This window comes from Strix uralensis, chromosome 3, assembly GCF_047716275.1.
Source record: "Strix uralensis isolate ZFMK-TIS-50842 chromosome 3, bStrUra1, whole genome shotgun sequence".
Classification (NCBI taxonomy): Eukaryota; Metazoa; Chordata; class Aves; order Strigiformes; family Strigidae; genus Strix; species Strix uralensis.
In genome coordinates this window covers 124,515,117-124,530,626 of record NC_133974.1, presented here as the reverse complement: position 1 = coordinate 124,530,626, position 15,510 = coordinate 124,515,117, and the positions used below count along the sequence as shown (strand labels likewise).

Sequence of the window (15,510 nt, the reverse complement as noted above, 5' to 3'; positions counted from 1 at the left end):
ACTAGTCTGGCTTACTTAGTAATTAATTTCTTTAAATATTTATAGCACTTTGACTCTCAGCAAGGGTTCCATTTGGTAAGAACAATATTGTTCTGTAGTTGATAGTGTTATGGAAATTTCAGAGGCAAATTTCAATTTTGTAAGATAAAAATATATGCATTTCTGCAACAGACTGTAACGATTCCAAAGGAAACTTTTTATTGCTGAACCACGCATGTACTGAAAAAAAAATTCCATTATGCCCTTGCACATAATTCCAGACTGAAAACACAGTGCTGAGAGATCTATTTCATGAAACCGGTACCCACACAGCAAAAGGAATCACCAAAGAAATTTTCAATTAATCACCTCTTTTCAGTCACCACTAAACGTTTCTAGCACTAAAACCAGAAACCCAACTGCAAAAGGACACTATGAAAGAGAGAGCAAAACCTGCAAAATGCAAGAAGAGTTTTTGCTAAGATCTCTTCCCACTAGAAAATCCTTTTTTCTCTTTTGCATACCCTGATTTTAAGACCTTTAGGCTCTCTGTGTGAAATGCTGTGTGCTTATAAAAAAGGCTTAAGAGGCTTAAGTTTAAAGGCAGCCTTGGGAACTGAAAATACCTGGCAGATACTCTGTCAGCGTAAATTTGTCTAGTTCCATCAACTTCAGAGACTACATGCAAATGATACCTGCTGAGAGCCAGGAACAGAGAGCACATCCCTGGCCTCTCATTTTACGCTCTTCTGTAGATGCACGAGTTTTCAGGCATTCCCTCCTGGGTAAGATAATAACTACCTATATTTGTGATGTAAGGACAATTTTCCAGAGGCAAATCATAGTTATAATTCCTCTGCAAAATGCCATACAGACACGTAGGGCCTGTCAGGGATGTTGTCTTCCTCACCCCCTCCCCCCCCCGCCCCCTTCACTGGACACCATGATCCTTCTGCTCCTGAGTTTTTTCCAGTCTCATCTCCCCCATTACGACTTCAAGGACCTCAGATAACTCACCCCGACAGCGAGGCAGAGGAAGCAGAGGAACCGCATTTCAGCACTGACTTGATGTCCTGCAAAACACCCTCCCTGCCACTGCAGCACGCCAGCCAGGAGAGCAATCTGCCCTGGCTCTAGAAATGCAGCCACCATAATATGTGAAGTTAGTAGGAACGAGCAGCTGAGAGTGAGAACCACCAGTGGGAAAAAGCCCAACAGAGAGTAGCTGTGCAAGCCACAAGGCAATAACTGCTTCTCCTTGCAGGAGGAGTGCCTGGAGTTTAGCTCCCCAAAAGCAAAGGCTTTCAAAGGCAGTCTAAACCTTCCCTCCAACTCTGCAATAACCAAGGAAGCATCCTCTCAAAGATAATCAGAATCTTTTCCGAGTAGAAGAGCTATTCTGCAAGAGGCAGAATTAATGACACATGAATTCAATGATTTTGAATGCATCCCCTTTCTCCCCAGGGATCTCAGGTTGCTCCCACATCCCAGCATGGCCATGCCCCTGCTTGAGTGCCCCATCCCCACCTCCCCCCTCTTGTCCCAACCATTTTGGTTGGGCATGGTGCAGTCTGGAGCTGTGCAAGTGCTGACCACCTGACTGGACAAATGCTGAGTGACCAGCTGGCAGGATGGACGTGAGCTGACTTAATTGTCTTTCCTTCAGGGAGGCATTAATTTGGGTATCTCTTCTCTATCCATCTGCTAGTAACATTAATTTAGGTCCTTCTCTTCAAACACAGATGGTCACAAACCTTCTGGCTTTGCCACCTCTGTACAAACAAGCCAGGCAGCACTGGCATACCAAAGTTCCAAGCACAGGTGCTACACATCCTATGGCCCCACACCAGGGCCACCACTCTGTCCCTTCTCCAGAGATCTCTCCCTGGTCAGAGACAGCAGCACAGTCTGGCAGAAACTCACCTCCAGACTGCCTGGAACTCATTCCCCATCACACCCATCTAGCTGGTCTCAATGAGAAGTTTATGACTTTGCGGCTGCCAGAGAGCAGATATTGGGTTCCTGTTGCGCTCCCTGGAAAAGCACCAGTTTTCAAGAAGCAGCACCTACTGCAAGCAGCGGAGTATCAGTGCAGCTGGCACTTGGCAGCCTATGGGCAGGACCAGGCAGAGAGCAACAGACATCTTTGCTAACGTTCAAAATCCCATCACATACATCTGCCTCTGCAGCTTTTCCAGCCAAAAACCCTTGCAATGTGCTGCAGGTCCCCCGCCAGGGACGTAAAGTCAGCACATAGCCTGCCAGGGAACATAGAAAAAAGCTTTTTCAAGATTAAATGTCCTCACAAGGTGGAAACAAGCAGATGTCAAGTGCTATGATCTGTTATCCAGGGGTACTCATGTGGGAACCTGCCACTGCTTCCCTCTCCAAGACCTCACAAAGGTGGCCTTGACCAGCTGGGAGCCAGCTCCTATGGGAAGGGGGTGGTGCCAGCTCTCCCTGGGGTCCTTAGCCACTTTGAGGACTACCTTGTCCTCAGGCATGTCTCTTGAAAAAGCACGTGTGGGACATTCAAGCAGCCATGCCAGCTCTCTTGGGCTTGGTCCCATATCTCAGTCTTAGGTGATGCCCTATGGTTTCCTCAGCCTTTCTGCTGGCAGCTGGTGTTGGCCACACTCAGTCAGGAAGCCCTTGGGGGTGACTCTATCCATGTGATGTTTGAAAGGCTGAGCAGAAAGCATTTTAAATGCTCTGGGAGGAAAAAAAGGTATGTGCTGGTGCAAGTCCTGATGAAAGGCCCAGCATCCAGTTGTGGCCCTGGGGGTGGAGAGGTCATGCAAGTGGGAAAAGCAGAAAAAGTGACCCTGAAAGAGATTCTGCTACTCTGGACATGGGGATGAAGCCATAGTGGATGGCTTCACCAGCTCTCACATGAGGCGTACTGAGCCTGCCAAGTGTCATGCCCTGGCTTTGGGAAGAGATGGTTCCCATAACCCTCCTCCTCCATGCTGACCCATGTTGGGTGGCTGCCGGAGGGGGTATATTTCAGCTCAAACAGGTCAAATGTGGCAAACTTACACTTTTAAGAGGACACCTCCATTCAAGGTTAGGTGCACCCAAAACTGGACGGGCAGCGTATATGGGTGACTCTCCCACCCAGGCTGAGTAGCTCTGAGGACAACCCAGGACCAGGGCTGTTGAGGGTGCGTGCTGCACTCAAACACTGAACAAGAAGCATCTGTGCTTAATCAGCTTCATTTCTCTCTCTTCGTGGCAGGCTGGGTGCTGACATCTCCTCTCATCAAGTGCTAGCGCCGCAGAGGCACCCCATGGTAGCGGCAACAGGAGGAAGGGGCCCAGAAATCAGTCTGACCCTTGTCCAGCACAGCACTGCACTTTGAGCCTGATCCACTGCTGCCTCTAGAAAGACTCCCCCAGCCTTCAAAACAGCCTTTAGCCACAGTCTGTGTTTCCTCATCCCAGAAGATCTTTTTTTTCTCAGTAATTTCATGTGCAACAAGTTTATTCTTGAACACCAGACAACCAGCATTAGAGACAAAAACCCAGACATGGGACTTGTCTACACACACATTTCTCATCGCTCCATGTGGTACTCACCTCGTGGGTGCCTCTCTCTGCTTCCAGCACCAACAAGTCTCGAAACTAAGACTGACCCTTCCTTACCGAAGTAAGAACTCAGATCAACAGAACAGCCACCCCAAAATACAAAACAAAGCAACTCTTCTCCAGATCCAGCCATCCCGTGGAAGGAAGAAGTGCTTTGAGTACACATAGGCAGTCATCCCACAGCTGCATTTGGCTCTGTCCTGACTCTCTTGGCCCAGGGCCCATGCCAGGAGCAGTGATGCTCCCTCAAGGACCCCCCAGACCCAGGGAGGATGAGGGGACAAGGATGCAAAAACAAGCTGGCCTCACAGAGCACATGCTGAGCTGCCTCTTAAACAAGGAGGCCAGGATCACAGACACAAAACCATATTATTTCAACCTCTAATCATGGCTTTTTTAGGGGAGTTCCTGTCAGACAAAGATGAGAGCGTGCTCTCACTCCTTCTTCGAAGCTCTCAGATCCCCAGAACAAGCTGCTGGGAACTCAGAACAAACCAGTATGTGAAGGTCACACTGAAAATGTGTTGCAGGGCATAGCAGTGATCTCCCCTATCCCCACCTCAGTATCTTTAGTCACAGAATCATCCTGTTTCCTTGGTGGTAGGTGCCGATTTTAGCATCCATTTAGCAGCATTCCTGGCCCATGTACTGCCTCTTACCCAGAAACCCAGTCATTACAGATAATGCTGGATGGTGTTACCTGCCCTGAGGTTGACTGACATTTCGCATTACAAGAACCTACCTTCTAGCTCCAGTGAAACTTTGTTCAGCTTGAACTGAGGTGAGATTTTCCATGCCAGATGTTCTTTTACTACAAGACTTTCCCTCTTAATTCACAGCACCTGCAAATAAATAGGCCACTGCAGAGGCAATTTAAATAAAGGTTTGACCTTTCAGCCATGAGTTTGCAGGCTTTGGTTAGTTCCAGCTACTGTCTTAATCACATCTTATTATTTCATGCTCTGTGTGCTATGTGCCAGTTTTTACTTTTAAGGAAGAAATGCTGACATGTTTTGTTGGCTAATAGATGTGTGGGGGGAAAATAGTCATTAGGGAAAGCCTACAGAACAGGGTATTTTTAAAATGAACTTTTGTGTTTTGGGAAAACATATGCCCCACACAAAATCACTTATGCTCAATAATGAAATAGACACATTTATATAGGATGTATACTGCCTGTCGTACATATGTCCCAATATACCCACACATACCAAAACACCTCAAACTCCTGGGGAAAGATCCTCCACTGGTGTAAATGGCCCCAGTTCCATTCACAGGCTGGGAGCTACTTCATTGACGCCTGATGAGGATCTGCTCCAGCACCTGCCTGTTGCAGCAGCTCAGCTTTCTCCCTGACTGCCTTTCAGCTCCAGGATCGGGCAGGTCGTTGGCATGAATCAGTGCCTCCCACTAGCAGCTGCGTGGGAGGGAAAATAAAAATTCTGTCGGAGTAGGCATCAGTGAGGCCATCAATACCAAACATCCTGGAGGAGCTCTGAGCCAAGGAAAGTGGGGAATGACTTAATAGCAGGAGGCTTCGTCAAGGATGACAAAATAGTTTGGCTCAAGCATTTACGTAAGGTTCATTCTGGGAATAGAGAAGCAGCACTATCTGCCTGCCAGACTTAGCCTGAAGACGAGCCCCAAGGCAACGCAGGTGGCTGGTGCGCATGGGCAGGGGGCTTTGTGCCTGCAGCAGTGTGAGTCACCCCTCTGAGACACTGAGGGACACTGGTCCAGCTCAGCTGGAAAATACCCATGCCAAAGTGCACGAGTCTCTAACAGACCTTGGGTGGGGTTTGGATCTGGGCCATTCAGCAGGGAAACCTCTTGGGCTGCCAAGTCCTCACCATGTCCTGTGTTCCTCCTACTTGGCAATGACGGATCAGTGTTAGTCCCTGTGGGGCTGATGTTATTCCCCATCTTTTACTTCACTTACACATTTCACTTGAAGATCTTGTATATTCACAGCCCTGAATGCTATTGTAGGTTTAGGTGGTGTCCTAACCCAGGCTCGGAGCACTGCTCCTCTGTTGTGGGCCAGGATGCTTTCTTGAACAAACAGAAGGAAAAAGCCCCTTAAATTTGTTCTGCAGTGGAAGGCACCGCATGCCTTTGCAAAAGCAGCCTCTACATACTACCAGAGCACACAGGGGGATGAACAGAGGTGACAGAGGGAAGCCCAAAGCTCAGACACAGCTTCCTGGGAATAGCCCCGGGATGGCGCAGGGCATGCAGCTGCAGGGGCTCACGCTCGGAGACAGAGGGAAGCGGGGTGGAGGGAACACCGGCTGCAGAGGGGACACCTTCGCTGCATCAGGCAGGGTCATTGCAACGAGGGAGGAAACAAATGTGACTTGCACATGTGCAACCTTCATAACAGGAATCGGGAGTCCCTGCTCTCCCTTCTGTACAAATGGCCAGAGCCACAGCAGCATGATTTAGGATAAGTTGAGAAAATGCCCTTCTATAGCTCTTGAAGAGGGCAGGAGGGTGCTGAGAGCCCTTGGCATCACCCTGTCGGGCAGCTCTGCCCTGGGATCACACAGCTGGCCCTGCTGAGTGGCAGGTTGTGCTTGGACTAGAGCAAGGGAAAAACAACAACTCATTGGGATGTTTCCTGCTGTGCCAAGGTGCCACTTGCAAGACACCCTGCCCCAGAGCATGCACACAGCATGGGCAACAACAGGCAGGAGAGTTTCAAGGAGGCTATAATTTCAGGTACATTTTTTTGCCCAGTGGCTAAATGTTCAGTGGTTACAGCTAAGTCTGCTTTTGAAAGCTGAACCAAAGCAACCCAGCTGTCTACTGAGCTCACTGTGGTGAAGCATGTTCAGGTACAAAGTGGTCCAGCACCACCTGGTTCCTCACCTCCAGGGAAACAGGTTATTTCCTGCTTTAAATAATGCAGTAGAGAAAAAAACAAAATGATGGGGTGGGTCACAGAAGTAAACAAAGCGAATGGAGAAAAACCAACAGCAAAGGGCCTCTGAGAAGATGATTTGCGCTTCACCGAGTGCTGAAACCATGGAAGCATCAAAGATAAGTCAAGTGCAAGCCAGGCAGAAAGCAAAGCACTTCACCCCCTCAAAAGGAAATGCAGTCTTTCAGATGTTATTGCACAGGCTGGGGAGAAATGTACAGTATGTGGGAACATTTCCATGAGGGCCTCATACCACTCTTGGTACTTAAACATCTGGAAAAAACTGTTCTTTACCTGGAAGGAGTCATCACTGACCCATGGTCAATGGATGGCCATACTTCCAAGCCACTATTTCAGTCCTTCCAAGGGCAGGTAAGCAGAGTTAGATCAAAACTAATGAGCCTCTGACTGTGCTTCTGTTACTTCTTCCAGTCACAGAAGGTAAAAAAACCTACCTGAAAGCCAACAGAGCTGAAAATTCTTGCAATACTTGAAATTCAGGGAATAGGAGAAGGCAGATATTTTGCATAACAACAGATGCCCGGATAGTGTAAACTCAGCAGTGTAACAGGGGTCATGGCAGCAGCAAAGCTGGGGCATGAACACTGGGATCAGACGTGTCTAAGGGCGGGAACGTTTGCATGGGAGTGTTCATCCTCTTCTACACATAGGGACAGGGCAGAGGGAGAGTTAGGTCACTTCAAAGGCATTGGGCCTTTGCAGTAAGAGCATGGGTTGATTCATGTCTTTGACTTCAGAAGAGGTGAAAAACAACCACAGTGCAAGGCCCTTCTATATGTAACTGCTACAACTATCTGAACTTAGATACCCTAGATGTAGATTCCCTCCCATCCCAGGAGGGAATTTCAGGTTTCATGAACTTTCATTTGTTTTCTAGGAAGGCGTCCCAAGTACATAATTTCTGGGTTTACTTGCAAAGGCCACAAGTTTTCTCTCCTTCATTTTTCAACAAGTCTGTGGGCTCTGTCTGTGAAGGCAGTGAACCTTGAAGTGCATTGCAGCAGCATTTCCAACCATGCAAAGAGAATCACTTTGGCCAACTATTTCCAAACCACATCCCAGGATGTCAGATTATCACCCACCTAAACGAGAGTTATCCCCTGTCCATTTTCCTTGTAGGTAATTTACCCTTCCTCAAAACTTTGCCTCTCAAGCACCTACCGTGCAAATCAGCGTGGATGCAGGAATCAAACTCATACTCCAAAGAAAAAAAATCCCTCTCCTCTAGACAAGACCTGCACCAAATTTATCACCTGCTCCAGAGATGTACATTCCAAGAGGCTCTGCCTTTGCCCTTCCTTCTGTCTCAGTGCAAGACACACATCTATTTCTGGCAGGCTTATTGGCATGAGCTGAATATTGTACCTGGAAGTGAGCAGCGCACACAAGAACTACAGGCGCTCCTGACTGTGAGGGGTGCAAACTTTTCAAAAGACTGCATGTTTCAGTAGCACAGAGCTTACCACGTCCTCTGTGAGCTGCCAGCCAAGATTTGTAGATGTGAGTCATAATCCAAATTTTTCAGCTGCATCCAGTCTGTTCTGCCTACGTTGCTCTTTAAAATCAGTTTCATGCTCTCCTCTGCCAGTATCTATCTCCATGCTCTTTCAGCAGCCGCCTATTCTCTGTTTCGTCATTGCTTGCATATCATTTCCTAAAGGGGTGAAGAGTAATGAGTCCTCTTATCCCTTTTCTTGCCGCATCAATAATTTCTAATAAGAAAACTGTGATGTTAAATGCAGTGGCTGTGCAGCCTCCAGAGCCCAGAGGAGCTGAAGCAGAAGCATGACCTCTCCAGAGGCACCTCGCCTCCTCTCTGGCCCCTGGTGTGTAGAAAACCAGCACAATCCTCCCACAGTGGGACCCCAGATTAACTTCCTGTGTGGACACTCACCTTCCAAACTACGATTGCCTCATTTTGTCATCATTTAAAACCCTTAACAACAAATGAACAGCTATACCCTTGAATGTTTTCTAAATCTCATTCAAAAAGTTGATAAAAAGATGCAGCTCAGGTTTTTCCAGGCCCCAGGAGGAGCACCCTGCATGCACCCTTTCTCCTCACAGCCCCAGAGAGGGGCTCCAGGCAGACACCTGGGTACCTCATAACCATTGTTATGAGTGGCAAAGTCCATGTCTGGCTCTGGGGCTTATCTAGGGACAGACCAAAGTCCATCAGGACTTCTCTTCCATCAAAACCCAGATGGTATCTCTCAAACATCAGTAGCAGCAGGATTCTCCTAAAGAACAGGAACCTCATATTTTGCTCCAAGCTTTCTTTGTGGAAATTGTATGGGTTTGGCTTTTTTTTTTCCTTTCTTTTTTTTCTTTCTTTTCCTCCTGAATAGGAGACCAGGTGGTTTTAGAGCTAACCAAAAGCACAGACCAATTCATCACCAAACCCAATACAGCAACTCAAGGGATTCAGATACAGTCCTCTAACTTCTCTAGTTCTCTTTGTCTGGGAGGTTATTTCCCTTAAAATGGCAGTTAAAAGGTTTAGCAGAGCAACTCATTTTTAACTGTGTGGAACAGCATAAAAGCTGGTGAAAAATTATAAGCAACAACATCTGATTCACACTGAAGACTCTCCTTCCTCCCTGTACATCCTCAGCAATAGCTCCCTACATCCGTCAGTATTAATGTCTTTGTAGCCCTGACAGATGTGTGGTGGTGAAGCAGTGCAAGCTGGCAGATGGAGGCTAGTACTGTTACTGTAATTGTTGATAGCACACTCAAGAGCACGTTTGTTTCTTCCAGCTGTATCTATTGCTGAAGCACTTGGTATTACCTTTTTCCATAATTTTTGCCTGCAGGATGCTTTTCTTTGGATTCTGACAGACCAGCACCTGCAGATATATTTACTGCTACAGAAATTATGCTGGATCCTCATCTCAATTCCTTTTTAACCCCCCTAGCACCATTAACTTGAGTAGCCAAGGGAGCAGCTGAGGGTCTGCTCCAATATTTTGTGTGCCCTCCAGCACATGTACAACACCCCTGTCATAAAAGCAAGCAAGCCACACATCAAGCAGAACCACCAAGAAGCCACATATATCAGTTTCACGATGACTCAAGGACAGCAACCTAAACCCAGACAGTTCCAGTATAAACCTATATGCAAAGACAGATTGCACCAAGCCCAAAGATCTTGGCCATAATTTTCAGCCAGCTGGGCCAGCAGGGCCTCTTCCTGCTCTGGTTAAAGTCAGCAGCCAAATTTCCATTGCCTTTGCTGGAAATACCTGCAGAGCACAGCAGCTGTGCCAATCTGCCAGGGGCAGTAAGGCAGGAATAGCAGCCCCATGTGAAACTGCGGCAGGGAATCTGATGTGCATGAAACACAAACACCCATGCTGGGATCTGGCCAGTGCAGAAAGGGAACAGATGAGAGGTCTCAGCAGCTGCGCTGGCAGGGTAAGAATTATCTCCAAACTGAAATGCTGAAGATCAAATGCTAAAACTGGTGCAAGTGTACTGGAGTAACCAAGGTTAGCTGGGAACCTTGATGTTGGCCCTTGAGATCCCAACTGTCCATTCTTCTTTCTTCTTTGCTCACATGCTTTCACCTTAAGCACATCCCTTCCTCTTCCTCTCTGTCTTTCCTTGAACATGTCCACACTGGAGAACGCATGGCCTCCCCAGTCAGCAAGCAACATCACTACAGCAAATCACCCCCTCAGTGGATGAACAAGTGGGTGGAATACATGCACAAAGGCACAGGTCTTCCTGGCAGAAGGAGTAAAGCAGCAAAGAAGCCACCGAGTCAGGAGACAGGAGACCTCCGAGAGAGACCCTAAGTGGTTGTGTGGAGGCTCATTCTCTGTTGCTGACTGACATCAGGCCCTTTGGGCTCAGAGAGATCTGTTTCACTTTAAAGGGAAAACTCCTCTAGGGATCTCATTAGCACCATCATGAAAGACAAAGGAACTGGAGGTTGGCGGAGGGGTGATGGTGGGGAGGGAAACAGGACAGAAGCACTGTCAAGCTGCATTTAAACTGGCAGGGAAAGGAGCCTGGGAGTGCTCTGCCCTGTTGGGACAGCCTCTGCCCTGTTGGGACAGCCTCGCTGCCCCAGGGAAGGGCTGCCTCCTTCCCCTGTCTGCGGGGTGAGTGGCTGGGCTGGGGGGGGGCAATGTCCAGGACAGCAGCTGCCCAAAAGCTCAATCTGAGGCACCTACTTACCCACCTGCACTCCTTGGGCAGTTTTCCCCCTGCCAGATCCCTCCTCCTCCTCCCTGTGCTCTTGCTTTTCCTGGGGTCTGTCCTCCTCTCTCCCGTCACTGGCTGGACACTGTTGTTTGTAGGGGGCAGCAGCTCTGGCCAAGTTCATGCCTCTGTAACCGGCAGCAGAAGACAAGGCACCCGCGGCTGTGTTTGCAGTGGTGGGAGGCGCGTTGGAGTTGTTACACAGCAATGCTGAAGACTGGTTTGACACAGGATCCTGGCAGCCCTACACATTTTAAGCTGATGGCTCCTTGAGAGCTGCGTCCACCTTTCTGAAGACTCCATTGCAAGAAGGGGGTGAAGCAGTCTGTCAAAGAGCAATTTAGTGGCTCCAGAACACGGGTAGATTCCCCTCTATTAGGCTGAGAAAAGTCACAACAGTAACACCCAAAAAAAGCAAAGAACCCACAAAAATAGGAGGGGAAAAGAATCCAACTTAGTTAATTCAAAGCAACACATCTTAGTTATAACTGCAAATCAGCTTAAGAAATTCAAACAGACATAAGTTAAGCCCCCTTGTGCTATTGCTCCCCAGAGGTAATATTCGTTACTACAATTTCTTCTATGTAGCATCATAAAATGACATATAGGAATGTGCTTCTTTCAAGTACAGCCTGTTCAAAGCAATCGGTGAGTCTTGCTTGGAACACCTGGCAAAGGAGAGATGCATTCATCTCCCCATGTCTTGGAGAAATCAAGGAGAGATGTTTATGAAGGAAATGAGTAATACAAGCGGTTTGGCTTTCAGCAGACTTGGAAATACATACAGCAGGTTCCAGCACAGGTTTGTAAAATCTTAATTAGCAGTGAGTGGGAAAAGTAGTTATGAGTGTTATTCTCTGTGCTGCAGTCTTGTTTAACTTAATAAAATTGATTGAACTATAAGATCCCAGTGAAACGCCTCCTAAAATGAAGTGTTTCTCCAGAAATGGAGCTGTTCGTTAGACAGCAGGAATGATCAGGTATTCTAAACTCTATGTTTCAGCTGCTAACACCAGATAGCTGAGAAGACTGACAGACTCCCCTAAACATTTTGCTTGTTCTGTTGTCATTAAAAATTAATAGGATTTTGGATCCTAATTTATCCAGCTGAGATCTGCTCTGCTTCTGTAAGCACCTAAAATATGAAAATCTGCCATACAATTACTCAGTTTATTCTAAATTTTAATTAATATTTAACAGTAAAAGTTTGGAGATGACAAAACTCAGAATTTTCCCAGAAGGTTTCTTTGACTTGCAAACCCCCCAAGCAAGCTGTAAAACAAAGCAAAAACTACACCAAAGCAGTTGGCTTGGCAACGCTGGTAAGAACTACCATGTAACTATCTTCTCCATCCCAAGCGTCTCTTTTAGAACCTGATATATAATTCAAGAACAGAAAATTTATAATTGCAGACAGTAAAGCACAGCTTTAATGACTGACAACCCATCCAGAGAGAGATCAGAAGCTCTGCATGCTCCTGGTTGACCACTTCAAAGGGCTCCCACATGCTGACCAGAGGGACCTCAACTGCAGCCCTGCCTGACGGCAGCACCCTTCCCATCAAGGCTTCGACAGTGGGAGCCCAGACCTGCACCCCTCGTGCAGCTGTTTCCCTTGGGATTCACTCTTGGTTTCCATAAGCACAGAGCAAAGGAGAATTAGACCTGCCAAATTCAGAGTGATGCACCAGACCCAGAGCACTTTAAATTCCCCAGGTGGCAGTGACCAAACCCAACTGCTGGGAATTAGTCCTTCAGCTCACCTCTGAATGTCACAGGGCAAGTGAGAGTCACCAAAACCCAAGCCAGGCAACCAGTGCATTGGGCCAGTTCCCACTGCAGCCAGTGGTGATCTTGGCAACTAAAACCAGAGGAAGAAAGTTCTGTGTGTTAACAGCGGCAGAGCTTGTTAGAAGAAGCAAACCTTTGCTGTAATCAACCAACACAAGATGATCCCTACTGGAGAGCAACCACCTCTGTGGTTCAAACACCTGAGAGAACATTTTCCCTCATCCATCAACACATCGGGAAAGTAATCACAATGTCTTGTGCAGGGCCAACAAAGGTAACAGAGTGTACTCAAGCAATGAGCATTGGCTTCCCCTCTGTGAACACTCTGGGCTCAGACCCTATGGTAGCAGAAATCAGCAGGGGCTAATGGGTAGGGAGAGAGCTGGAGAAAGCAGCACTGCCCCTACAGAATCAACCAAGTGATCCACAGTCTTGGGCACGCTGATATGTGAGCTATGCATTTCCTAGGCACTCTGCATGTTACAGCAGGCAGCTATCAGGGCAGCTGGCACCAACTTCGCAGCTTCCCTATGGGCACCTCTGCAGAGCCCTCACTCATGAATCTATTTCAGCTTGCTCTTAAACCACCTCATATAGATAGGAAAAAATCCCCAGTCTGCTCAGCTGGTGTGTTTAAAATGTTGGAAACATCACTAAGGTGATAAAGCTTTTTTTTTTTTCCCTTTTTTTATCTCTCCTGTTAAAAAAAACCCTGCTCAGCAGCCATATTTCCTGTCTCTCTCATGCACACACGCGCTTTTTCTGTCAAAAACGCTCACCTGCATTGTAATTATGATCTGTGGGATCATATGTCTGCAGGTAAACACACATAGCTACTTGGCACACCCGTGGAGGCAGAGGCATTACAGTAGCAGTCAGGTACAGAACAAAATCTTAAATTTCCTCCCCAGGTCTGGGGCACATCGTGCCAAGCTCGCTCAATCAGTATGTTAGAGTCAACAGCACCTGGCCATCCATGCCTGAACAGGGGTTGAATTTGGGCTGGGTTCAGCTGGGGTAGGGATGTAGGTCAATTTAAAAGCCTGGTAGGTATAAATCATCATGTTTGATGTCCCAGCAACAGACACTGTAACACCCATCACCCATCTCAGCTAGTCAAGGCATTCCAAGCACCACAGATGCTCTTTATGTGGTGCTGCCCTGCAGAGGCCAAGGTGGCAAGGCCTGCTCCAGATGAACCCCTCCACAGAATATGTGGTGGTGAAGGTGGTGCTAAGAGGAACACTGTCTTTCCAAGAAAGTCACCTCTTTTCAGAGTGAAAGCAAAGCTCCAGTGATGGAAACAAATGAGCGTCTTGATCAATTCTCATGTGACGCGTCAGGGCTATCTTCTGTCTGTGTTTGTTTCAAGAGGAATTGCAGGACGTCATCTGAGAGTCCAGGTGTTCTCTTTCTGTCTTCCAACATGACTTCTCCTTCAGCTGGCTTTGAAAAACAAGCAGTAGTGGGGTGGTTTGGCAAGATCTTACACCCATCTCTGTTCAAGATCACCTGAGCCATTTGCAGGCAACGCGACACATATTTTGTTCCATCCCGGTTTGCTAGCTCTGAAATCTTCTGTGACAGACATTGTGATGCAGCCTCATAGGTGGGGTCCATTCTGTCTGGTCGCTTTTTGCAATACATTTTGTAGAAGCCATCAAGAGATTTCCTGATGCTGGTATCTTCTGCACTATCTTGTTCATACATCCATGACAGCACAGCATTGTTAGGTTCAGTGGGCTCACACAGCCCTGCTTTTGGATAACCTCTCACATTTGCTTCCTCAGAGCCTCCAGCAGAAAAGCTCGCAGGAAATGCAGAGGGTAGACTGCTCTCTCCTGCAAGCACAAGATCAATGAAACTCATTAGTCACCTGGTCATCCCTGTGGCAAAATCTTTTTTTTGTACCCCTCACTGCAGTCTGGCAAACAGGCTCTGTGCAGGAGTGAGCTAAGTACTGCTTTAAACTTGGCTGGACTGTCAGAGGGGCTTGCTGCATAGATTCATATAAGATGGGCTGGATTTGGGGATCTCACAGTTGTTCCAGTCTCAACCCTCTGCAGTGACTGAACCTACTTAGTGCTACGGACCTCCTGGCTGCTCTCAGTCATACCTTCAAAGAGCTGGAAATTGGGATCTGCTGCTGCTGGAGATGACAGCTGACCCACAGGGAAGTCTAGTTTGCAGCTGAAGCAGTTCTGCCTCTCAGTCTTCTCCCTTCCCTGTTCATAGTTCTCAATTTTACTTCTACAGCACAATGTGCAGTCCTGTCCTCCAGCTTTCAGCCAGATCTAGAGCCTCCAAACCAACACTGTTACAGTGACTGCACAGAGTTTGGGAATGGAACCTGCAAAAGGAGACCTTGTGCTTCCTGTGAAGTCCCATTTTTGCAGCCCAGCTGCACTAAACAGTGTCCCCACATCCTGCAGTAATTTTTATAGATAAAATTTACGTAAAGGCTGAGGACTCGTTCTTTTCTAGCTTTTCTCCTCTCTCCTTGCTGACCCACATCTCTGGACAACAGTCAGGGCTGTGGTTCTCTTCTGCTCTAATGCAATCAAGGGGGCTGCTTTGTACTTGCACATAATTAATACAGCATCAGCACAGAGACACCTGGCAATGACATGACTAGGACGATCAGCAAGCCACACACAGCTTCTAGTAGGAAAAGCCTCCATAAAGAGAACTTGAATTGGGCTCTGGTACCCAGAGAGTGCCTCTAACTGCAACCTCATCTCCGAGCCCGCCATGCCAGCCTATTTGCCAAGCACCTGAGTCACCAACAAGAAAATTTTCCAGGGCTTAGACAGAGATTGCACAGCCGTCATCTGCAAGTTACATAAGCAGGATGCAGGGAGACAGAAAACAGCTTGGTCTTTTCTTATTCTGTGAAATATGGAAGCAGAGCGCAGTCCTTCAATTTGTTAAGAGACAGTGTTCAAAGGAAAACTCATTGCAGTGGCAGAAGGCTGTTCTTTCCCACCCAGTACACAATG

At 47.5% G+C, this 15,510-nt stretch overlaps 1 protein-coding gene across 8 annotated transcripts in view; it reads right to left on the bottom strand.

Annotated features, from left to right (window-relative positions):
- The window catches only part of CHGB (chromogranin B), a 76,759-nt gene that overhangs the window by 17,950 nt on the left and 43,299 nt on the right, over positions 1-15,510 (bottom strand). Inside the window, exon 1 of one of the 8 annotated variants that reach the window (XM_074864280.1) lies at positions 13,291-13,829. The exons of 6 other annotated variants lie outside the window; for them this stretch is intronic. In XM_074864280.1, coding sequence (XP_074720381.1) covers positions 13,291-13,375 — 85 coding nt within the window. In that variant the 5' untranslated portion in view covers positions 13,376-13,829. Of the gene's footprint in view, positions 1-7,974; positions 8,484-13,290; positions 13,830-15,510 lie in introns of those variants that run through there. One more of the 8 variants, XM_074864284.1, reaches the window with a different exon arrangement.